We start from the raw sequence: 26,811 nt of genomic DNA, 5'->3' as shown, positions 1-26,811 counted from the left end.
TCTAAGTGAGCTATGCTGCAAGTAAATCTTAACTCTTAAATGGAGTTGGCAGATTTGTTTGCATTATTCTCCAGGACTACCTTGTACAGATGTAAACAAACACTGAAGTAATAATACCGTTCAAGGTTGACTACTCACAACGATTATGAGTTCATGTCTTATTTTCAGTATCAATTGTCTGTAAAGTGACAATTGCGTAGTTATATTCTTTTCTGTACGTTTATATTTACTACAAAGGTTCTTACTCATGTATGAATAAATCATTAACTGACAAGGTAGAAAGAAATCATCAAGCCTACTTCATGCAACCATACTTACAGTTTTACGAGTATATTTAGATATCTTCACTCATTATTTTTTAAATTTGATGAAATAAACAATTTCTTTCGTTATTTACATTTATTTTTCATCACTATTTCTCTATGTTAGTAATGTAGGTTTAGGTTTTACATGCACAGATGACTAGGTTTTTAATGTAGGGGATTTACATCACTTCGTATTAACAGATCTATGATTTTTGAGAAAACTTGTAATATATAGCCTCACATTTAACGAACTCGATTATCCAAACAAGATCAAAATCTATTACGATATAATAATTGGTTTCGGTAGTCTAGGCGCTAAAATCGTTTAGTTGCTCCGCCATTAACAGGCTGTATTAAAATAACCAAACCATGTTTGCGCATTCCTGTTTGACGTATTTAAAAAAATGTTTTTTATTATTTATTCACGGTAATACACTATTTTAAAAACGAGGATATTAAGATAACAATATCGTTATTATTACCCTACATATATCCTTAGTATTACCGGTATACTATAAATTTACAGGTTATACAAGTTTAAAAAACATTCTTCGCCTTCCAAATGTTATATAAACTTCTTTATTTAAAAAACATTGCTATTAGTAAATAATAACATACTTAAGTTGGGTCACATGTTGTTATATTTAATAGTAATCGTCAATAATAAACATAAATTGTATCACCTTAACTAATCATCATTCATTTTTGCAATAAAAATTAAAAGAAGAAATGTAAATCTTTAAATTTTTTGTTTGATTGTGAGAACACTATATCGTAAAAAACGCAAAAGGGACAGATACACAGGAAACTGAGGACTTTGCGACAAACATTTATAACAACGTTTTCTTTGTTTTAAAGTGTTCAACTATGTTCTCAAGTTTGACTTCCGTTTTACAATAAATCTAAATAATATGCCTGATAATACAATTGTATAAAGGTTACGGACTAATTCGATGCACTAAACCCCATCTTTAGTGAAAATAAGATGAGTGAAACTGCGTCCTCACCAAAAACCTTACAGACTAATTCACTATAATGGACCCCATCTTTGGTGGCAATAAGATGAGTGAAAACTGCGTCCTCAACCATAAACCTTGCAGACTACTTCACTGTAATGGACCCCACCTTCGGTGGAAATAAGATGAGTGAAACTGCGTCCTCACCATAACCCTTACAGACTACTTCACTGTAATGGACCCCATATTTAGTGGAAATAAGATGAGTGAAACTGCGTACTCACCAAAACCCTTACAGACTATTTCACTGTAATGGACACCATCTTTAGTGAAATAAGATGAGTGAAACTGCGTCCTCACCATAACCCTTACAGACTACTTCACTGTAATGGACCCCATATTTAGTGGAAATAAGATGAGTGAAACTGCGTACTCACCAAAACCCTTACATACTATTTCACTGTAATGGACACCATCTTTAGTGAAATAAGATGAGTGAAACTGCGTCCTCACCATAAACCCTTACAGATTACTTCACTGTAATGGACCCCATCTTCGGTGGAAATAAGATGAGTGAAACTGCGTCCTCACCATAACCCTTACAGACTACTTCACTGTAATGGACCCCATCTTCGGTGGAAATAAGATGAGTGAAACTCCATCCTCACCATAAACCTTACAGACTACTTCACTGTAATGGACCCCATCTTCGCTGGAAATAAGATGAGTGAAAACTGCGTCCTCACCATAACCCTTACAGGCTACTTCACTGTAATGGACCCCACCTTCGGTGGAAATAAGAGGGGTGAAACTGCGTCCTCACCATAACCCTTACAGACTACTTCACTGTAATGGACCCCATCTTCGGTGGAAATAAGAGGAGTGAAACTCCATCTTCACCATAAACCTTACAGACTACTTCACTGTAATGGACCCCATCTTCGGTGGAAATAAGATGAGTGAAACTCCATCCTCACCATAAACCTTACAGACTACTTCACTGTAATGGACACCATCTTCGGTGGAAATAAGATGAGTGAAACTCCATCCTCACCATAAACCTTACAGACTACTTCACTGTAATGGACCCCATATTTAGTGGAAATAAGATGAGTGAAACTGCGTCCTCACCATAGACCTTACAGACTACTTCACTGTAATGGACACCATCTTCGGTGGAAATAAGATGAGTGAAACTCCATCCTCACCATAAACCTTACAGACTACTTCACTGTAATGGACACCATCTTCGGTGGAAATAAGATGAGTGAAACTCCATCCTCACCATAAACCTTACAGACTACTTCACTGTAATGGAGACCATCTTCCGTTAAACTGCGTCCCCACTTAACTCCGCTTATTCCAGTGCACTTCTATCAGTGGTTAACCTCGGGTAGTGTAGCTTACTATTTTTGGTAAGTTAGCTGTCGTATTTATTATTCAGGGCAGTCCAAAGGTTCCGGTATGAGGAAGCAAGTGAAGGTAACAGAATTGTTTAATAAATTTGGCATCATCCATTGATACACAAGATTGGTAACGCTACGTTTCAAGTTCTGCATTCTGGCATGCTCCTCAGGCGGATAATTAACCTAACACATAATGGAATAACAGCATTGGTGGAAAGTGTTGATTCATTATGAATGTTGAGTTTAGCTCCAGTTCCTGGAATCTGAGTCGTGTACGTCTCAAGCACCCGAAATAAGTTTGTGACAAAGAGGCTCAACGCTTTGAAATCTTCACATCGTTTCGATACCAGGGACACATAGACTACAAAATATAGTATAATCTCTCCATGAGTTCATTTTTAGCTTTTCGTCTTTTTTGTATCTGCACAGAAAAAATACTCCGGATTTCAGGATTCAATTCAAATCCCAGACGTTGAACTAAGAAAAAGGTGAACTGCAGCTAAACACAACATTCAAACAACGACAACTTGGTTAAAATATAAAAAATAACCAAGCGTTGTGGCCCGCTTAGCTCAAGATTTCATACATGTTGTGAGTACTTTTTCAGTTTAAATTGGGCAGGTTTGTTCGCTAATGTTGAAAAAAAGAACTAAAGTGGTAACATATAGAATCAATCAGAGTAGGGATTTTCAATTTCGAGCTACAATACGGGGTTTTTTATTTTAAGGAGAAGCCGATCCCCTTTTAAGCCTTATTTTGCCCGTCCTCATGGGCCACTGGCCTGTGCGAGGATCTTATCAAACAGAATAAGGGGGAGAGTCGATACAGTACAAGGTCAATGGTACTGATAAAAAGTGCAAGGGTCACAGACAGGATTCGAACCTGCGCTATCTCTAACTCAGACTCAAAGTCCGACGTCTTAGACCGCTCGGCCTTCGGCACTCCCAATAATTAAAAAAAACCTTTCTACCGTGGCGATCACCTGTTATTATTCGCAACTAGTCCGTGTATCAGGTTGGTTATAGCAAGAACTGACCTGAAAATTGACTTATTTCTTCAGTTTATAACATCTAAATTAACTAAACTCTGATTATATCGTGCTCTCTTAGCAGTTTACTGGGATAATTTCCTTTCAAACTTTTGGTAATACGTGAAATAATTAGGTTGCTTGTCCTGTTTACGCGCTATGTGTACCTGCCAGAGCGCGCGAAAATAGGACACATTCGTCCTGACGTTATATAAACCTAGAAATACCTAGAGTTACCGCAGTTAACCGTATTTGTACTATAACTATGTCATGGCGTTGAGTATCTCTGTGATTGCAGTAGCTCATTTATTGTTATCAGCTGTTCGTTAGCAGTTCCCGCCTTCCCGCCTTTTCTCGCTCTACCTATTTGTAGAACACAACATAACCTACAATTGTATTAAGCAATTGCCGTGTTTGGCTCATTATATAATTGTAAGTTTGTAACTAAACTATGGCCCTTGCGATTCGAAAGAGATGAGGTGCAAGATAATTGTACTGTCGTGTTAAAACAGTGTGTAATTTACTTTTCTGTAATCAGATATTTTAATTACAATAGTACTAGTAATCATCTGGCTGAAGTTATGACCAACTTAGTTCTTTCTATTGATTCAAGTAGTTTTATTTCGAAAAATGTCTCATTTGAAAGGTATGATTGATACATGTTATTTTCATTTAAAGTACTTAACCATGGCAAATGTATTCACATAACTGCCAAAAGAAGCATATGGGTATTTGCTATTAAACCTTATAACTGAGGCAAAGGCAGCGCCATTATGTGGGATACTCGTATATCTACGCAGCATTCTATGTAATTTGCCATTATTTTCTCAAATTTCATACGTTCTAACTTTAAAGGTCCTAAATAAGAGTGCACGTAATGAATACAGATATAGATCAGTTAATTTGTGAGAACTACTTGATAGTATAAGCTGTTGAAAATATTCTTTGTTCAGTATTTCTTAGCAGGTTCTTTAAAGAAATTGGTGGATGTCGGGGATGCAAATTTTTGGTGAGCAACTAATTAAATGTGTTATAGTGAAAGTTAGTTTAAAATATTGTCTTGAAAATGGCATGGGTACATTTTGAGATTTTTGTAAAATTAAAAATACAAGGGTCATTGGTGAGTAGGTATTAGTTTAAAAGAATCACAATATTTATCGATACCAATAGGGGACCCTATACGGGATTTCAACTCGTACGACACGCTAATGTTACGAGTTCTGCCATGAAAACTTGTATAGACTCCGCAATATTCCTCAATTTGATTGCCTCAACTTCGAAACTGCTTCTCGGCGAGTGGTAAGTGCATTTACGCGTTTTGCCGCGATTTGTTACGGAAGCTTGGAAAAGTATAGTAATCATCAGAGTACTTATAGACACTTTGTAAGATCTGACACTAAACTTTAATATTTATAAGCGTCTAAAGTCTTGAAGAGTATTACATCTCTGTGGGGATTTCTAAAACTAGATTACGAAACGATTGAAATCGTATCCAAGTAAGTACTTACGGCCGAAGGCCACGTTTCACATTTCTAGCTTCTGTGAGGGATATTTTGTAACAGGTTGTAATGTAGATGACACAAGATCTTTTGCAGTTTCACAAGATTGGTTGTAAGAACAAAGAAATCTTTATGGGGGAAACTTAAGATTTTAACTGTTATGAGGGTGCCAAATTTCAGCTATAAAGGCTTTGTGGATTTATAGCTAAATACTGTCAAAAGTCGACTCTATTACTAACCAAAATGATACCAGAAGGTACAGCAGTTACTAAGACATTCTTTTGAGATATATTGGTACGACTATGCTTAACAATTGACTTTTCAATTGTAATAAATATCAATGAAAATCAGTTTTGTAAGTATCCGTGAATCGGTGTATCTGTTGGAAAGGAACAGGAATGAAATAAAAAAATTATTTGTTAGAAAAATCAGATTTTAACAGCTTAAAACCCAAAATTATTATGTTCCTGGCATATAAAAATTGTAAATTATGTAGAGAACTGCCGTGCAATATTTCAGCTTGATGTGTCCTGTGATGTACGATAACTTTCTCTGATGTTGATCGGATGTTGATTTAAAAAATCGGATAATAGTTTGTGTTATCCTCTAAACCTTACAATTGGTACCAATAAGTTAATAAGAGTTATACAGTTTTGAAAAATAATTAAAAAAAAACAGGTATTTTAAAACAGTTTCTTTGTGTAATCAACGGGAAGCGGACATATCGTGGAAAATCACAATTTATATTTGCTTAAATTTATATCTTTATATATATATATATATATATATATATATATATATATATATATATATACAATTTATGTCGATTTAAATTGTACATTCTTAAAAACATAGCCTAATTGCAAATATATATGATATATACAAGAATGCTTTCTATCTTTTAAGTAGCCATTACAAAGCTCATTTCTTTTATTTACGGTTGGTCGGTGTTCAGTTTAACTGAAAAATTTTGAGTTTTTACTTCCAATGGTACCAATATTAACAGTTCTAAAACAATCCAATATAATAATACAAGCTTATCATCGTGACCGAAATTGAGGCGAACCATGCATTATTATTATGAATCCAGAATTATTATGATTATTTTTAGTAGGCCATTTGCATCGCAGAGTTTTATGCCAGTGAGATGACGTTAAATGCGATTGTTAGTTTTTTAGTGATGTTTTTCAGCTTTTTCGTATGACACGTATGCGCATATTTATTCTGTTTTAGCTCGTCATCGCTTGTTGGGTCGAGAGGTTAAATCAACACACTTGTTATCTAGTTACTAGAGACTAAAATTAAGTTTAACATTTCAAAATAAGATAAATCGTTGCCAATGGCCTTGTTTATAAGTTATTGTTGGAATAACCAACCGGCTTTGCCTCGCGGCTACGCACGCTTTTCGTGGAAGTATCATGAGGATATTTCAGGGAATTCCTTTTGTAGCAAACAGTCCTGAGATATATATATTGTAATTGGAAGATAGATATTCACGTCTTCGGTTTGGATAGAATCTGGTTCACTTAAAGTTGCAGAGTAGACTTGCCAATGAGCAGTTACAAGTATGAGAAACCTTTGAAAATTTCACGGTAGTTTCCTGTACATATTCTGAAATCATCAATATATTTTGAAATCATCACCATTCAAACAAAAACATTTATATTAGTTTGAGTAAGTCACATAAATACCATCTTTTGGGTAAAATATGTTCCGAAAACAGTAATACCTAGTTTTTTATAATCGCAAAGACAGTAACTATGGGAATATGTGTGAAGATCTTTGATACAGTTTCGATGAGAAAGGACACAAAATGAGAAAATCAAAACTTTTATGTTTCAGGAAATATTAATTAGACAATTTTAATTACGATTTTAATTGCTTAGCTATCCCTGTGCGAGAGTTATACGTACTTTGATGATTGTGGTACAGAAAATTAGTAGCATTTATGCAATTTATAGTTTATCACATAAGTAATCTATACAGATGACAATACTATTGTTACGTCTGCTTTAATATAATCGTGACAGTAATTCTACAGGTGAATCTTTTTATTAGTTAGTGCTTCATCAGTTAGACTGATTCAGAATGACGTGACTGATACTGGCGTGAACAAATATTTTCATATGGGGGTAGGTTCTAAGTGCCTTAGATCATTCTATATTGGTTACTTTTGGGTAAGTTAAATTCCTTACAAAAGCCAGTCATCGTATTAAGTGATAATACCAACTTATGGCATTGATGAATTTTACTTGCCTTCTTGGATCTTTCATTTTGGAAAAAAAACACCATATCCTATAATGTATGTACATGTGTTCTCAACAGAAATAGAACTTCCGATAAAAGTACAATATTTGTTCCTTATATATTATTGTAATGTACCTCTAAATCACTGGGTAACGCGTACCTCTAAATAAAGTCGTACATGGTGAGTTCAAACAATATATTATGCATACATTTATTAAGTGCATGTTTTAGAGTTAGTTAAGTGGACACACCACATACTGGTTGTGATTCCTGACTTACGCGTGTCACAACGCTCTAGTATTTTTTTTATTTAACCCAGTTTGTAATTATTATGTGTTAGTTTAGTTATTTACCTGAAGAAGAGATCAGATTGCAGTTGTCGAAACGTAGGGTTACCGATTTTTTGTTTCACTGAACGATGGCAAATGTCTGGAAAAATCCTTCACACGATATATTACATTTTAATAATTTTAAACAGTATCGTTAGTACGTAGTATTTAGAACTCTATAATAATTAGCAATTTTAATGAAGGGAACGTTTGTATAGTATGAAGATTAAAAAAGGAGGTTGGGACTAAAAGCTAAAATACATAAAATATATACGATAATTGCGGTAATAAGCTATTCGGTTTGTTAAAACAGTTTTAAGAGTTCTACAATTTATGTAAGGACTTATGAACACGTGGATGTTAATTTTTAGAATGTCAATAAAATATAAAAATATAAACTTACGTAATGATAATAAATTCATATATTTCGGAATTAATAACCGTCCTCATCCTTCACAACTCTTAAGAGTCTAACAAGTGAAGAGTAACCTCTCTTAAGATGAACAATTCAACTCTCAATTGAGACACTTCCTGTTGTCAAAAGCGTTTTACTCTGTTGACAAGTTTCCGAAGGCCCGTTGGGGTGAATATCATCGTTAAACAGACATTGTTTTCTCAACTCCCTTTCTAATATCGAACAACATAATTGAATGACTCACTACGAGCTCAATTCCCCGGAAGATTGAAATGTAGTGAATGCGGTAAAGTTATGCACTTTCAAGTATAAAATATTGATCGTAATTAAACAATTACGTTATCAATGCGATGATTATTGGCACTATTATACAATTGTCAAGTACTAAAATATAAATTCATAACAATTTTTGTTACTATCCGTATTCCAAATTGACTACGTAAAGCTGAAAAGTATTCAATTTAATTGTTATTGAATTAACTCACACCTTGGACGTTGGAGCCAAATAAGAATATTAAAGATTTGGTTTGAGACACAACTTTTACGCTCATGTCTTATAGTCTCGCACTCTCTGCAACTATTGGGTTCAAATATAGATCGATATTGATGATTTTTACTACAATCATCTTTTAACATATTATATGTAGGTAATGTTAACTTTACAGAGTATTCCAACAAATGGACGTTGAAAATAAAGCACCTTCTCAGGTAAAAAATACGGGGCATTCAGATGAATTTATCAAGAGTTTATTTTTATTAACCAACTGAATAATTTTACAAAGATCATTGCTAATATTACGCTGCAAGGTCTGTTTGTTGTATGTCGGAAAGAAAAGGGCTGTATCTTCAACATATACATTTATTTTGAGTTCAGCCTAGCTTTAAAATGTCATTTATATAAATTAAAAACATAGTGGGTCCTAATACTCATCCTTGAGTTATGCCGTAACTTACATTCAATTCAGTACGTAAAATTGTATTAGTTTTGAACAGGAGGCGAGAAAGTTTTTTTCTGCATATGGTATATTAAAAACTGTAAATCCACTTTTAAAATTTATAAAATTTACTTCCAAAATCACACTTCTTTCATGCGGAGAAGTATATAACAGTGTTATTTCTTAGTTCTGCTAAACCACAGAACGTAGGGTTTTCATTGATTCAGTAATATATCAATCATGAATCCCGACAATCAATCTGCATCAAATACTGTGTTGCCATTGATGCAATCTGCTCTTCGCTGAATCTGGTGCTTTATTGATTCAAGGTCTTCAGTATTTCGGCTCTAATAGATGGAACAACAGATTGTCCGTACTTTACATCAATATTATTGCTCGTTATAGTGGACTGGTGCATTGGTTTTTAATGAATATTGGGAGTTCAGATAGCATCCCATTATTGACGTACAGCTAAACAGCATTACGTACTGTGAAACCGTGTGTGTTTCTCACTGTGAATGTATCATTTGTCGACGAATCTACCATCATAGCATTTGTATTATGCAGTAAAAGATCTTCTTTTCTTTCTTTTACTTAATTTCCGTGCATATTCGACGATTATATGTAATACTCGACCTTCTTTGCAAATCTCATTATTGTGACCTCCTAAGAAAAAAAGTACTATAATAGTAATAATAGGCTCTGAACGTTCTTAAAAGTTGAATTTTTTTAGCGTATTTAAGTAGCAAATTTAAAGACAAGATTTGTTCCCAGTAAAATCTTGGATAGGTGCTCACATAAGTAACTGTAATTGAAAATATGTTCAAAATTTTTAAACTTAAACAAATTCTTTAGCTCGTAAAATTTTAAAAATTAGTATAGTGGCCCTTATGTACGTAAATTAAAAATTTTAAATTGGTATTGGTGTTTTTGAAATAGCCAAAGCGTTGGCGTTAGACCTTTGAAAGCAATTTTTCTATAGACACTCACGAAACAACGCAAGACTATATCGTTGTAGGGCGCCATTTAAAAGTACTAATATATACATACTCTACACGCGAGTTTTGTTTCGCGTGCATAAATCCATAATCTCAAACCGGAGCCGAGCGAAGAAAGTGAAAACTATTTCATCTCGAAGCTCAATTCTAGTTATCAAGGAGCTCCCCGACCGTATTGTCCCCTGACACGAATAAATTTCCAGTTGAACTCTCTTCTCGCATATTAAAGCGGGCAGCTGTTCACTTCTACGCCTGCCTGGAAGAGAACGCGTTCGTAAACTAAAGTTCCGTGGGTCCCATTTCGTAGTCATCCCTTCCACGTCCGGTCTTAAAGGAATAGGTGTGCCATCCTAGGTCGCATTCGCGCGTTTATTTGCGTGTGAGGCACTAAGCAATATCATGTCAGATGCAAAGATAAATATATATACGACTTCTGTCATTATTAACAAAACAACCCAATCAAGGAGTGCAAGACAACCCTCGCACTGTTATATATATTTACCAGTTTTAAAACAAAAAATTGAATAGTATAAATTGGAATTTTTAAATCTAATTTAATAAACTGTGACAAACAATTGCACATGTGTCTTATATTTGTACCTTATCATTTGGGCATGTAAAGAAATTTACAATTTTACGATGTTATGCAGACATAGTTTTCACCGATTTATCTGATATAATTTTATCCAGAATTGCAATTTGATAACTTCAGAACGAAAAATTGTTCAAAGGATATAGTTTATGATGTAGGTCAAAATTGTAGTCCTTTGCTTGATGTTTTTGTAATGGCGATGGATGATTTGAAGGGATAGTAGGATTTCGGACTATCGCCATCGTTATATTTTTGTAAATCGTAACGATAACAAATGTCCAAAATCTTATTATCCTTCCAGATGTGATAGAGTAATATGTATTAGACAACTTAAACTATGCTACTTAATCACTAAATAAGTTGTATATTGAATAAGATATTGGATTGATTAAGTAATTCTATGTTAATGAAATTAAAAATTAGAAATGAAAAGAAATATAAATCTTAAAATTAATTAGTGCTTGAAGTCATTACAAATTGAAATCATAATTAGTCTATAACGAGTGCTTTAAGCTGGACCTAATTCCTTCAAAAGTGTAAGGGATTATTTTAAATCCAAATTGACTTACATTCTATCAGATATTTGAAAAAGGGTTTATACCAATTATTTTAACTTTACACAACGTAGAAAATTCAAAATTTACCAACGAATAAACGTTTTTTTAGAGATTTTATAATTAGTATTTTTAAATACAACTTTAAAATTAAAATTCGGACCACTACAGAAAAAACATAAAAGAGTAACGTTAAACCACGTGGCCCGTTAGATGTTAGTATTATTCAATGGCTAAAGTCCCAAAAAGTCCAAACGTCAGAACGCAAGGTTGTTTTGGATACGGAAGGCGATGGTGAATCAGACCAAGTGTTACAGACCATGAGGCTGGGTCTAAGGAGTTTTAAGATCAAGTGGGGCTTTTGACCTGAACATCTGAGGGCTATTTCTCAGTATTATCCACCTCACACTGTATCGACTCTCTTCGAAGTCCTGGTTGACAGCATCCTCGCACAGACGTATGGTTCATGGGGATGGGCAGAACTAGGTTGTACACCATAACAACCCAGTCACGTTTCTATCCACACTTTTAACTCATCCAGGTAAGCTGACATGATGGCTGTCTTGTGTGGGGTGCTCCGCATTTGGAAGTATATCAAAGCATATGCAGCTCAGGACTGGATCCTGTGGAGATTCGACGGGATCTTCTCTGTGGAATTACCCGAAGAGGTGCGTTGACGTAATCGCCCCTGCAATTACCGCAGACTCTCGACGAAGTAATGTGGTTGCTCGATCGAGTCATGATGACAGAGCTATCCTGGGCGGGTTCGTACGGCCTCACTTTGGTAATTTAGAAAACCGAAGTAGTCCTTACCAGTTTGAAGTCGTAAACTGTCATTGGGGTCCAGTAAAGGTAGCGGGAAAATAAAGCACCATGAAAGGTCTCGCCGTGAACCTTCTAGACAAGTTCACTTTTTTTGGGAGCAGATGGTTGGTCAAAGTGGCAGGAATCACACCCGCTTAGAGTAATGCTATGTGGCGAGCAGGCAGTGGCTCCTTTTGTATGTCTCCTACAGGCGTAACATTTGCGGTAATATGCTACAAACTCAAGTGTTATTAGTATTCGAACCATAGTTGCGGGAACTACTACTTTAAATTTGTAAACTTTTAAAGAAAGTGAGTTTACGAGGAAATTAAGGACCTACCAGTTCTGAAGCCTGGATACGCACCAAGGAGGACTGGCAAGAATGATGGTACTGAGGTTGCTGATAGCCAGTTTGAATGTAGTCTTACGAAAGTGCGAGAATCGAGATGTGGGTAGCTGAATATTTTTGCAATAAATATTGGTATTAAGTATAAATATAAGCATAATTCCCAATAATTGTACCGGTTACTCGTCTCACCATACTGATTACCAGTATCCAATACAAAGACTTAAACTATACGAGGAAGGAGCTTTTTACTCCGCTATGAAACTTTGCAATGCCCTTCCAATGCATCTGAAGCGTGAATGCAGCGTGAGACCTTTTAGGGCTTCCCTCAGACACCACCTTATACACAAGGCGTTTTACTCTGTGGCTGAAGTTTTAAACGATGAAAAATCAGTTTGTTTGTGTTATATATTTCATAGTTGTGTAATTAGTTCGTAGATTTTTAAAGTGCAAGGTCATTGTATTTCCAGATACTTCTGATGTAATAACTGTTTACTTCATGTATTTACATGTATTTTTAAATATATGTGAAGGTAATAAATAAATAAAATAAATAATTGAATTGTATGAATGCCTTAATAAAAGCTCTAAAAGTTCTACGTAAAAGATCAAATTCAGTAGTAATTTCACCTTATCAGCTTATTGACACGGTCATATGTTTCTGAGAAACCTATAGATTGATGGTCGTGTGCTGTAAGTAAGTTCGACTTGATCAGTCGGATAAACCGTGTCGGGACTTCAAAGGATGAGGAATGAATTTCGAGAAATAAATACATTTATTTATTTTTTTACTGGAACCGATGGTTATTTAAGTGAATTTCACAAATTGAGAGTTATGTACCGAAAATGGCTCAATAATTAAAGTTTTTAGGACAGTTGTGAGTGCCAAACAAATGCACCAGAAAAAGAATTAATGTTTATAAAATAGGCGTATGTTTAACTAACACTCAAGCGGGTTGAGTTAACTGGCTGTTGTGAACCATTATCCTAACCAGATGTTGATATTCAAATAAAGCTAACTTTATTTCCAAAACTGAATGCTGAAAATGTAACGAGTAAAGAACAGGCGGACTGCTTGCAAGGACAGGATCGCTCAGCGGTCACCCATCCAAGCAGCAGCCACGCTCGATGTTGCTTGATTCGGTTATCTCGTAATAACAGCTGTACCCACTACACTGTGCAATTGCCAACGTTATAGCTACCAATGTCATAATTTTTGAAGCAGGGTCGCTGGGTGCGGGATCTGGTAGCCCGAAGCGCTGAATCTCTGGAGTTTTTGTGCATTACCCATTGATTGCTCGCGGAAATCTAAAAATAACATAATACCGATGTCAACTGGAGTTGCAACTAACCCGCTGTACACGCGTGAGCTACCAGATGTGCACACCTTTTACTTTTTAGTGGAAAACATGTTCAAGGTAGGCAGTGATTCTTCCGGGAGAACATGGCTTTCGGTGTAATCACGTTTCACCCGTGCCGTTAAAGTTGACTAACAGCGTTCCATAGTCTTGGGCTACCCGCTTGGAAAATTACTTTTGAACAATTGATAACAGATAATTGAGAACATTAAATTTAATGAACAATCAAGGTGGTTATAACTGTGAATTTTCTATCACGAAACATCACCCTCAGGAACGGTTCTTAGTAAAGTTAATGTCGATATTTGTAACTAGAAGTAATGGATGTTAAATTGTAACCTCACAGCTCTTTCAGGAAAAGTAAAGCTCGAATAATTTCCACTCACCTGTCTAACAGAGAGAGTATAATTTACATTACTTTAGTAAAAGATTACAGTGATACACTAGTAGTATGTGATCATTACCAATTAGGGTGAAACATATTGAAATTTATGGACGGAAAATATAACAATAATAAATATTGTAGGTGCAGATGGTTTTATTATTTCAAAATGTATTACCATTGCTCATGAATTAACATTTTAATTCAAGAAAACTCAAGAGCCACCCAAAACATTTGGACCCCAAAATTTTAAATGAGGTTACAGTATCTTCAGTAATTGCTTGGCACCCTAACATCGTACAAAACGTCATTGACTCGAAAAGTTTATCGTGATTATTGGAGTAATAGCATTTCTATATAAAAATAATTTCGCTCGTATTTTGGTAGCGGTTTAAAACCATACATGTCGTAATTTATCTAAATATAGTCGTGAGTATATCCTTAAGTATTTTATAATACTTGTTTTTGATTAATCGGAGGAGTAAACAGATCGCGAATTCAAAGCAAATCTTTAGGTAAACCAAGTTCTTACTAGTAGGCAGGCAGCTGCTAGATCGAGCTTCTAGGATATATTTGCATCAAGTATCAAAATACGTGCGTGCAGACGAATCGATACTATATAGTAATCAGGGGTTTTCTATTGTTGAGTTATAAATACTACTGAATAAGGGATCGGTCATTTGAAAGGATTTGGTTATTTGCAATCGTTATATGTTACAAAAGTAGAACACTGAAATCGTCGAAAACTGAAATCTGACCTCTTGTTTAGGCGCGAGTATACTTAAGAAATCAAAGAATGCACACAAAATTAATCGAAAAAATTTAGCGATGAACTGGCTAAGTTAAAACTTAACAGCGGAAACAAGTTGTACGTCCAAAAATATAAAATGTATATCAGAGTCCAGATCATTCTGGAAAATACAAACCAAACAACTAAACAATACAGAAGCACTCACACGTGTTACACACATCTCCAAAGGTGAAGGACTGACATCTACGTTTGTACTGTATAACGTAATGGATAGTGATAAAAGGTATCAAAGGTACATTGGAATGTTTTGGTGTATAAAGTGTTTCAATACTGTTCAACAGTTAGCGGGAAATTGAGGAAGGCCAAACACTACACAGCATATAATGAGCAGTTAAGAGATCAAACAGCATTACGGGGAATAGTATAGATACAGTATAGAATAGATACAGGGAAATTGAAGAGACTGGGCTCTATAAAGCAGGCAATTGAAACTGAGAGGGACTGAACAATGTACATCAGATGAAAGATTATGAAAGGGGTGAATTGTACATACCAGAAATTTCAAGAGGGCCGAATACTCCTCCTTTATAGAGAAATTGAGAGAGACTGAATACTATACTGCAGATAAAAGCATAAATTGTAAAAAGGAAATGGACAGAGTAAATAGAGGAAATGAAGATTTTGAACATCATATAGCAGAAAATGAGATGCTTTAGAGGATTAACTACTATACAGTGGATAACAAACAGTAGATAACGAACAGTGGATTACAAACAGTAGATAATAAACAGTATATAACGAACAGTAGATAACGAACCATGGATAACAAACAGTAGATAACGAACAGTGGATAACGAACAGTAGATAACGAACAGTAGATAACGAACAGTGGATAACAAACAGTAGATAACGAACAGTGGATAAAAAACAGAAGATAACGAACAGTGGATAAAAGTATACAGTAGATAAGAGAAAATGGAGAGAGTGAACATCATACAGCAGATAACGAGATGCTTTAAACTTATAAGAGGATTGAGGATTGTACAATCGATAATTGAAAACTGAGGAAGGCTGAATAATATACAATAAGTAATTTTAAGTTGAGAGGCCCGAGTTTGTCCCTCTTACCCTCTCAGAAGATAATCAATTCCGATACTTGATACAAAGAGTATTTACTATACGCCCTGACAAACGCTCGCTGATTCTAGAAGAGAACCGAGGGGCTCGTGCTCGCGCGAGCGGGGACGGGAGCGGTTGACTTACCATGACCCTTTAATCGAGGTCAATCTCCGCGCTATCCGCTGCGCGCCTGAGTCTCCTCACGGTCTGACCAAACAATTTACGTAACACAGCGACAAAAATAAAAATTTGTACATCTCAATATCTAATAAGTTCTGTATGTAGTTTAGTTTACTCAATAGGAAGTTATTAACGTCTCCACACAATATTCGGCTTCGGTTGGTGCAGCCATTGCAAAGTGCGCAAATAAAATGGGTTAATATGTAAAGGTAGTGTTTGAGTGAGAATTGTCACTTTTGAACATTTATGAACGTGAACATATTATTTTTAATTTATTCGACGTCCACTTTCAAAATAAGATTAAATTCAATTTACAATTTAATTGATAGTTTTAAAATTTCCGAATTTCTTCACATTAGGATTATTTTTATTTTTAGATAATGATGTGTTTATTTTCCACAAACGGGGAATTTATCTTAAGACCCATTTATTTGATAATTACTCAATGAAGCATATCATAAAAAGTTTGTCCAAGGCTCCCTTTCGCTTAACTCAGTTATCGTATGTTAACCGCCACTGTACTAGAAATTGAAAAAAAAATATTTTTATATGCCATTTTTTGATATAGTTTGTTATTACAAAACATTGTAAAATGGACTTTACGTCGCGGTCACAATAGTTTTAAAGATAGCTACGACGAATTCCCTATCAAAAATCATAAGTTCACTTCTTTTCTTATTCACAAATCGAAAACAAATAACCGAACCTTCCAGATTTCATGCTGTTTTCGATTTCAGTAATATCGAAACTGTATTTTAATATGCTGATACTTAAATAATAGGCATTATCTTTATTCACTTCACCACCGTATAAAGCCATTAAGGGTTTCACTTATGATGAACTTACATAGCGGATGAGTAGTCATTAGAAAGCTAAACACTAAACATATAACGGATAATGGTGCACCACAAGATTATCATTAACGATATTTTTGGCAGCAAGCGATTAATAACGGAGCTTTGGAACAAGGAAAGTTCTAAAGTCAAGTGCAGGTTTGAAGTTCTTAACTTCACTGACTTTCACAGCTCTTTCTTTTTGGGTAGACGCACTTTCCGTCAAGATAAACGTACTTTGACGGAAAAATTCATCTTTATATAGCGAAATTAACTTGAAGATTGTACAGTAAAACCTTTCCTCACGTAAAATGGTCTTGAAATATGAGTGGAAGAGATGAATAAGTTCAACTTCGCTCCTCCAATAAAGCTATTTTTCATTTCATTCTACAAAACGCTTTTTGTTTAAAATAAGTCTTCTCATATTGAGTTTTAGTGAAGTACACAGAAGGACCATAAAAACATTGTTAAAAATACGGAGGCACTATTTAGTAAATAATGTATATATGATAAGTTATAATATAACAGCATTTATAAATTAACTTGTACTCCGAGTTTACTGATAGATATTTCGCCATTGCGAAGTGGTACGATCTAGTCGAATAGATGGAATGTGTACCTTTCTCTATGACTGAAAACATTTGCAGGAGCGCGTGAAATAGAACCACTGTTTGTTCTCTGCCATTGTGATGTGCTACGATCTAGTCGAATAGATGGAATGTGTACCTTTCTCTGTGACTGAAAACATTAATTGCAAGAGAGCGTGAAATAGAAACACTGTTTGTTCTCTGCCATTGTGATGTGGTACGATCTAGTCGAATAGATGGAATGTGTACCTTTCTATGTGACTGAAAACATTTGCAGGAGCGCGTGAAATAGAACCACTGTTTGTTCACTGCCATTGTGATGTGGTGCGATCTAGTCGAATAGATGGAATGTGTACCTTTCTCTGTGACTGAAAACATTTGCAAGAGCGCGTGAAATAGAACCACTGTTTGTTCTCTGCCATTGTGATGTGGTGCGATCTAGTGGAATACATGGAATGTGTACCTTTCTCTGTGATTGAAAATATTTGTAGGAGCGCGTGAAATAAAACCACTGTTTGTTCTCTGCCCACGTGCTCAAATGGGTGAGCCCTCCCTGACTGGATGGGTTACCCATAAATACGTTCTTTTTAAATAATTAAAAGCTTTAATTTTACCCATTCCAGATTTATTGCTTGTATCCATTTGAATGTCTTCGGTAAAGGCCTAATTCCATAAAATACTATTAAATTGACATCTTCAGCAAACTGGATAAAATAGGTTTTAAATTATGAGTTTAATCTGGTTCCATAATTTAATTTTTTCAAGAAAACGTTACCTTCTTATGGGTTGATTCAAGCTTTATTCAAAACAGCACCAACAGATGCAACGCTATGTGTCTGGACATACTTAGTACATTTCCTGTGAACTAATTAATTATCTATGGATAATGTGAAGTCTAAATCCAACCATTTTGAGGTTAGTCACAATTTATACTCTTAAGCGTCACCTAAAGTGTATTCATCTACCCATTCAGCGCGGATGGCAGCACAAAAGTTGTTGTTTGTTGCGTAATAATTGTAAAAATAATGTTCTGCCAAATTTGCTTTCTGTTTATACCTCCTTCTCGCCTCACCTGCCATTGGTATAGGTTGAGGTTAAATACTACTTATCAAAACCGACACATCCATTAACACTTTAGAGGACACAGTTTGATTTTTCTTTAATTGTCTCCTAACAAATAAAACATAACTAAAATATGTCAAGTAATAGGTGTGGAAATAATGAAATTTAATGCATAGATCGATTACGAATAATATTTAACACTTTTTTGTATACATAATTTACGTAACTTTTCCGTTTTTAGTTCAAGGGACTCGGTTGAATGTATGTGTCTAAAGCACGCATCTTTTCGTTGTGTAATTCGTGACCGACCTTCGTGGTCAGACATCTCCATTAGATCTTGGCTCAGCGCCTTCGGTAAGCGAAGGTAATTAATTTCCGTCAGTGTTACTTTGATGATAGCTATGGCAATGATTTCAATCTGAAGTGTTCTGTTGTCAGAAGTGCGATCGAATCACTTTACCTTCACGTTATATCCCCAGATGTGAGTTACTTTGCCACTGCTAACGTCTCAGAGAGTTAGGAGACTCAAATCGGATTCAAGAGTGAGTACACGATAAGACTATACGAGTAGAGAGGTCGATGGTGTTTGAAGTAATGGGCAAGCTATCGCGTGAGCCTTGGAAAGCATTCCGTTGTTGACGTTCGTGCCTTGTTGTTGGAGGATGCCCAGAAATATGCCATTTGAGATTGATAAATACTGAGTCATTTGCTTTTGTCTATGTTTTCTCTTGTTTGGGGAAAAAATAAGTGGGGTCTTCGGACATCTCTGGATCAATGGATCAAGTGGAGCAGGATGTATCAGTGTGGTGGTTAGCCTTCAGTTCAGCCAGTTGCAATATTTTAACTCTTGTTCAGGCTGGCGAACTTAAAATACCAAATACAGCACCCAAATCCAACTTATAGCGCCACAATTCCCGATACAGCTGTTCGTGGAGAATGTAAACGGCGTGAAATTCAAGGTCGTTTTGGGGTCGAAGACGATTAGTGGGAAAACGTACTCTTTATCTTGACCGGATAACGAAGGCTTCTTTGTAACCTCAGAGGTCAAGTGCATCCGACATGCCGTGGTCATTTCTCTGTCCTATTTTTCCCAGTTATGCTGAAGTTATGAAAGTATTTTTGGATCGCTTTATAAGTGCATTGTTTTGAGATGGTTGTTAGCTTGCAACGGATACATCTGTTGCCTTTTTCCATACGAGGGTACGCGAAGGTGGACTAGGCGTGTCCTGTCTTCCTTTCAATCCCTGGTTTGAAGTCCGTAAGTATAATCTTTAATAACATACATTCAGTACGTTTCGAATAGCGTGCCTTTGTCCGAAACCGTCTCAACTGGAGCAAATGCTCCTAATGCATGCCCTCTCAGCCAAACAATTTCCGAGAAATTATAAACTAGATGACGCTTTAAACCTGTGTTCAAAGCATGGAGGAACGAACCGCCAATAGCAGAACAGGAATTTTGTTCACTGCGCTCACCGTATGCGGAACTCGTTGGGGATGGCAGCCTTAAGGAGGGACCTCCAAAGCTATCGGATAAAAAAGAATGGGGTGTATCTGCAAATTCGTGTGTGACATCTACCTCGCCAATGTAGTATCCAGGTCCTTAATAGCTTCATCAATAACAAGCAGTACGTCGAAAGTTCTTAATAGCAACAAGAGTAACTCAAGGTGTTCTCCAGGAGAGTTCACTTCTGGCTGGTTTATACGTTCCATTAAGGTCCGAAGTATCACTTAAATCTGGAAAACCTTCTGGATATCAAGGAGCGGCACATCACAGAAAATGTCGAAATATTGGGATGCAAAGGTAGATTGAGGGGTCTAGTCTACTGCGGGAGATGGCTATTGGAGTTTTTGGGGCTTCCTAAGTGTTAAGGGCTGTTGCTAGCCTAGAAATAAGGGCCACCCCATGACTACCTTGACTGGAGAGACTGGTACAATACTGACTTCCCCTTATTCCATGGAGACGTGACTGATATTAATGCCCAAAATCCTTCCTCGTGGATCATGACAGGAGGCGGCCCCTACCTCCAACCCTACCCACCCAGAATACCCTGTCATTCCGGAAACTGCCTAAAGTTCCTTTTGGACTAAATGCAAATACTCAGGTTTTTATCCTAAGAGAGTAATAAAAAATCAAGGTGCGATCCCAGTTCAACACTGATGAGAATTCAGACATCTTCCTATGTTGCAAAGATACCCTTTCTTACCATAAATGATTAAAAATTTAGGCTCCACGCCAGCTTGGGTAAATTTCAATATAAAAACCCCTAGGAAGCTCTCCTACAATTCTATACAAACTCCAAGTACACCGAGATAGTACCTTCAAACAGTTGTTTGTCTCATCCATAAAAGGGCTATTTAATTAATGGGTACCATGAATGTTCATACATATCTTACTTGGTGCTTCCATGTACCTTGCACAAGTATATCGCGTGTCCTTATTACTAAGTTTATTACAAGATAACTATTTTAGACACAAATATAAAATGCTTTTCATAAAATCTTTCTAAATCGAACCTCAACCAACAAAGCTGTGCTTCTTTTCATTTCGAATTTAGAAACGCGATTAGCAGGAAAACTTGTTTAACATGTCTAAAAGTGGGTTTATTTAGTCAGAGATACTTACTTACTCTAAAGAGATACTGAATATAGAATATGAGAAATTCCAACAACTAGCTTCTGATAAATGGGATATTCAGATAAACTGGAAAAATTCAAAGGGAAAGTTCAGAGAACTGGGTTTTTCTGGTATTGTCAATATAATAAGTGTGAATTTATAACGAAGTCAAACTAAATTGAAACTTGTGTAGTGTGAAAGCTGAAAGAGTGGGGATATTGCAACGAATATCTTCTATATTTGAGTTTTAATGATGTGATTCCTGCATACCAATTACTTACGCAGGTACAATGGATCACCTTTTCACAACTCCCTTGTAATGTTTCAAGAATGTTATTACGTAATTCAGAACGTTATACATATTCCTCACTAACCTACGTAATTCGTACCTTGTGACGATCAGTTGAATCTTGTTCACAAGCTTAATAACATTTAGTTATCTATTAATATTAGAGTTATTTTTACGAAGAAGTAAACAATACACAACATGACCAAGAGTAAGCGTATTGCTTTTAGAAACACTTCAATTTAACAGACAGTGATTTCTCGAACTTTAAAAAGCGATAGATATAAGTCATTGCGTCGTTTATTTTATAATGTTTCGATGGACTTTTGTGATAATTGTAATGATTACTCGCATTTATAAATCTCTCGTTGGGAGGAACATGATTGAGCTATATCAGGCACAATGGCGGATGCGAAGTCATGACCAATAAACCAAAAAAATGTAATTTAAATAATTTGCTAGCCCATATAAGTCATCTCTCTTTACGTTATCGAATCAAATCCTCAGACTACACTCTAATGCTGTTGACCTATCGACATCTTATAAAGTATCAGGCGTCGTCGTTAATCCTTATGGTTGAACACGAAAGCATAAAAACATTGCATCAAAGATTTGGTGGAATTTGGATGGAACTTTCAAGTGAGTAGTAACATTTTGTCACTCTCGTGTTTCTCCGATCTCCCACTGACGGTTTCATGGAAGCAATCAAATCATCTGAGAATTAGTTTTGACTCGTATGATGATCTAATTGTTGCTTACGCAAATATTTGGGAAACAGCTTTGGTTCCATTTGAGATCTTAGTGATAAGGATACGTGGTGGTTAAGGTTTAATGACATAACATTCGAAATGCTCAACGTCGTTATTTAAGGTGATGATATCGGAAGGGTTATTTTTTACATTTACGTCCTTTAAGATATTTTCCATGAAGGCAGAAAAACAAGTGTCTCTCCACGCAGAAAACAGACATTTAAAGGAGATATTTTACCATTGTAGTAACCAGTTATATTGTACCTATGATTGAAAGGGTTGATTCAGTGTTAATGTGGTTATGTTGATCCAACATGTATGAGTTTCTTACAGTGATTTATGAATTATAACTTCAGGGAGTAACTTTTTGCAGTACTTTTCACTTCAGGAGGTAAGAATTTTAATGACATACATGGTATAAAAATGATATCATCAAAGTTAGACATCACTTATAGAAATTATTTTATATAAATAAAACAAAACATATCATTCCCTTTTTGCTATCTTTCATACGTATTATAAAAACATAACCTTACCTTCAGCCCTTTTTTAAGTTGGCCTGATTTCATATCACCCAAGGCAGTTTTCTAACCATACAGAAGTAAAATTACCAAATATTTGCTTCTAACACGGTTTTATACCTTTAAAAGAAAGTATGTATAAGGTTTTGTACTTTTAGTTTTTACCACTAAGAATAGTACACAGCTGATTTTTGTTTCTTTTACTCGAAGATAAATGTTAGTTTGGTAGATTTGGTTAGCGAAATTTTTAGGTTTTTTGGGAAATATTCCTAAAAAGTCTGTGAACCTTGTATGAAAATCGTGGATTTCATACAGCAATTCATTTGTTTCCGTTCTGTATTTTTATTAAAATATGTACGATAGCACCTCATTTGCTATAATCTTTCTAGTCATCATATAACACACATCTATGTGAGGAACTTATCAAAGAAAAGTTATTATAATGTCCCAATTACACGACTTGGACCTGTACTAAATCTAACTGAAACTGAAAAGTCCGGTACCTTAGACCTTGCCGCCACTGCACCGGTTCTGATTTAATCTTCCAAGTTCAAGAGGACTGTGAATTCCTGATAAAGAGAAACAAATTAAATGTAATATTGTACGTTAATTATTTTTCACAAAAGATTATGAAATAGTTTCGTGATTTATTTCAGAAATATACTGTAAATTTCTATCCTCGTACATTATTTTAATTCATCCATGAAAATACAAGTAGTAAAAAGAACTCGAACATAAAATTGAAAAGTGTCATTGAGAAACACTTGAAAAGAGTAATTGGTGTCTATTTAATTTCTAGTTGTCAGATGACTTGATTGTGTCTAAACTGCATAAACATTTGCAAAGTATTGTGTTGCATATCTGTTTTGACCACCGAATAACAATTATTTATTGAAATTTATGACTAAAAAATAATTAAATGTTGATTTTGCTATCACTATAAGACTTTGTATTAAATCAGTATAATCTTAGATGTGGACAACAGAATTAATTGTAACTTGAAAAAATGAGCTGTATCTCTCGTTATTGTATATGTGTTTGAAGTATCTTGATTTTAATAACTTTTTCAAGATAATTAAGATTACTTTAAGTGTTTCCAGACCGAAAAATGAAATGACTGAAATTTAAATTATACACATGTGGTTGCAGCTATATCCGCACATCTTTTACAGTTTCCAGTTTTAAACGTTGTATGGTAATGTTCGTTTACTGTGTTCCCTTGGTCTAAAAGACTCTCTCCGTAAAGAAAGTCATGTTTTAGTTACCTGTGCATTTCTCCTGTATAATCTGTGATTATAACCTATGTTTATTTTTACATCCACCCTTTTCTGTCCCGGAATTATCTTTAGACTCTTCAATCTTTCGAAAATTAATTATCATTGTTTCGAAACATTGTGTATCAAGCATCAAAAAACTTTTTAAGAGGGAGATATCGATTATATTATAATAAATATGATCGTAACGGCAGTGTTATGTTTCGGTGTCACTAATTATTGCTGAAGAGAGGAGCGACTTCTGTTGCAGAGAAATCAATATTCTCCCTTCCCTTTTAGGAGCAAACAGTCACTGAAACAATACTTTTTAATGTTTAAAACCAAGCAGACGCCACACCGCGCCGCATTCTGTCTCATAATGCTTTATATATTAATTGTTGACACAGAGGAGCTCATTTCGGTTATTGTTACAGTAAAGGGGTACGCAAAAAACTCAAAATCCGATTGTGATATCGATTTGCAATCATTCGCGTTGCAGTCTTAGTTTAAAAGTACAATTACTTTGAATAAAATTCACATTTTAATCTTTTCCAGTTTTTCGGCATTACGTCAAACCTAGATCTTTAAAGAAAACTCGTAGTCCCTAATTTCGTGAACACATTGCAGTACGCGTTTTCTTAACCGCCTTCGGATCAACCGACTATCGGCTTATCCGTTGGCGTTCCAGGAAGTGAGTGACGTATATTTTTAACCACACAGGGCGATATCAATGAACAATTCAATATTAGTCGATGTTTCTACTTCAGTAGTTATAAGTTATCTCTTGTGCTGTATTGTAAGTATAGTGAAACACTTTGTGAGTATATTGTAGTTTGCACAGTTGATCTACAAAATGAACTGAATGAAACATAAATGGTTTGTAGTGATTATGTAGCAAAAATTATCTTAAAATAATATATTGTTTACAATGATTATATTGTTAGCAAGGCTCATTATGATATTTTAAAGCCTGGGGATTGTATAATTGGGATCTTCTTATTAACCACCTTTTTTTCTTATCCAACTCAGCTTAGGTCACATAGGAGGGCGTCTACTCTATCAATATAACATCTGTTTAAACGCGAAACATTAAAATACTCTAAAGAAATGTCAAAACAGTTGATTTGCATTCGATTGAAAGTAGTTACACAATTAATATTTTTAACCGATTATATTTAACTAACATCGTTTCAGTGTAATATCGTGGTTAACAATAATTATTTAATTTCACTCTTTTAAATAACTCCATCCGTTGATTACGGAATGTAATGGTCACTTTGCCATTTTTAATGCCAAGATTAATTGTAAACATGTATGATCAAACATTGCATTGAAGTGGCCTGTACTTAGACAGCTGCATGCAACAAAGCATGCCACCTTACTTGATTCGTTTTTACTTGATTATTTCATATTCCAATAGACAGATAAACCATAAATATACTGTTATGCCCTGATTGCTGATTTATGAAAAACCCTTAACAAAAATACCACTCGAGTTAAATTTGGGGTGATAGAAGTAACGTATCTCCCTATGAATCTTAAGTTTATTTCGGTACTCATAGTCTGGTGGCCAGATCCCTACACTGTAGAAGGGCACAAACTTATAACGTTTGGCCAATTAAGAAGGTTACGAATGGGCAAGATGAACATGATAAGTAAATTCCTCACTAGACACATTTATTTACGCTAATGTTTCGTTGCTAACTGGATGTAGAAAATGTTTTGGCTTCAGTGCTATATCAGAGTACATATAAGTATTGATGCAGAACTTGGTTTATTTGAAGATGTATATATTAGAGATGTTTAAACTATTTGAGTACTTCTTCGAAAAGCTGTGATATTGATGTTGTGTTTTGTTTCAGAGGAGCGTTCTCCGAGGTTCGCCTGGCAGAAAGCAAAGACCACCCGGGGCAGATGTTCGCCGTCAAAATCATCGACAAAAAGGCTCTAAAGGGTAAAGAGGACTCACTGGAGAATGAAATCAAAGTGTTGCGAAGGTAAAATATTCCACAGTCTTGTCATTAGCGAATAAATAGAAAGTAACGTTTTTAAGTGGACTGTCCCACCTCCTCATGCTGACTAAGGCACTAATACATTCGACTCCACCGTCACCTCTGCTTCTGCATTATTCAGACATTCGAATGTCATCTGAAAAGCAAACAGGCTGTTATCCGATGGCCAAGGCCAGTCAGACGTCGTCGCCGTAGTCATCGTTATCGCACACGCCTCCAGACCCCCCGGTCGGCTTGTTCACGGTCAGTCCGGTTAGGGGATCCGGAACGTCCTGAATACAGAACGTTCTCTGCAGTAACAGTACGAGAAGTAACGTTACTTCCGAACAGTAAAAGTGCATAGTCCTTTCAAACCAAACTTACAACTTGTCGTCAATTGAAGCTTACGACCACTCTTTAAAGAATGGTGTAGCTAAATTCCAGTAGGTTATTGCAATAACTTCCTTGAAGGGATAACATCCGGAACGTGTTCCAGTAAAGCCACGTCCGGAATATATAATGTTCTCTGCAATAACAGTACGAGAAGTAACGTTACTTCCGAACAGTAAAAGTGCATAGTCCTTTCAAACCAAACTGACAACTTGTCGTCAATTGAAGCTTACGACCACTCTTTAAAGAATGGTGTAGCTAAATTCCAGTAGGTTATTGCAATAACTCCTTGAAGGGATAACATCCGGAACGTGTGCCAGTA

The 26,811-nt window shown here is 35.4% G+C and overlaps 1 protein-coding gene across 1 annotated transcript in view; it reads left to right on the top strand.

Annotated features, from left to right (window-relative positions):
- The window catches only part of LOC124368875 (calcium/calmodulin-dependent protein kinase type 1-like), a 385,883-nt gene that overhangs the window by 96,496 nt on the left and 262,576 nt on the right, over positions 1-26,811 (top strand). Inside the window, 1 exon segment of the mRNA XM_046826348.1 lies at positions 25,971-26,105. Within this exon segment, the coding sequence (XP_046682304.1) occupies positions 25,971-26,105 (135 nt within the window).

This window comes from Homalodisca vitripennis, chromosome X (genome assembly GCF_021130785.1).
Source record: "Homalodisca vitripennis isolate AUS2020 chromosome X, UT_GWSS_2.1, whole genome shotgun sequence".
Taxonomy (NCBI): Eukaryota; Metazoa; Arthropoda; class Insecta; order Hemiptera; family Cicadellidae; genus Homalodisca; species Homalodisca vitripennis.
This window is presented reverse-complemented; position numbering and strand designations above follow the sequence as displayed.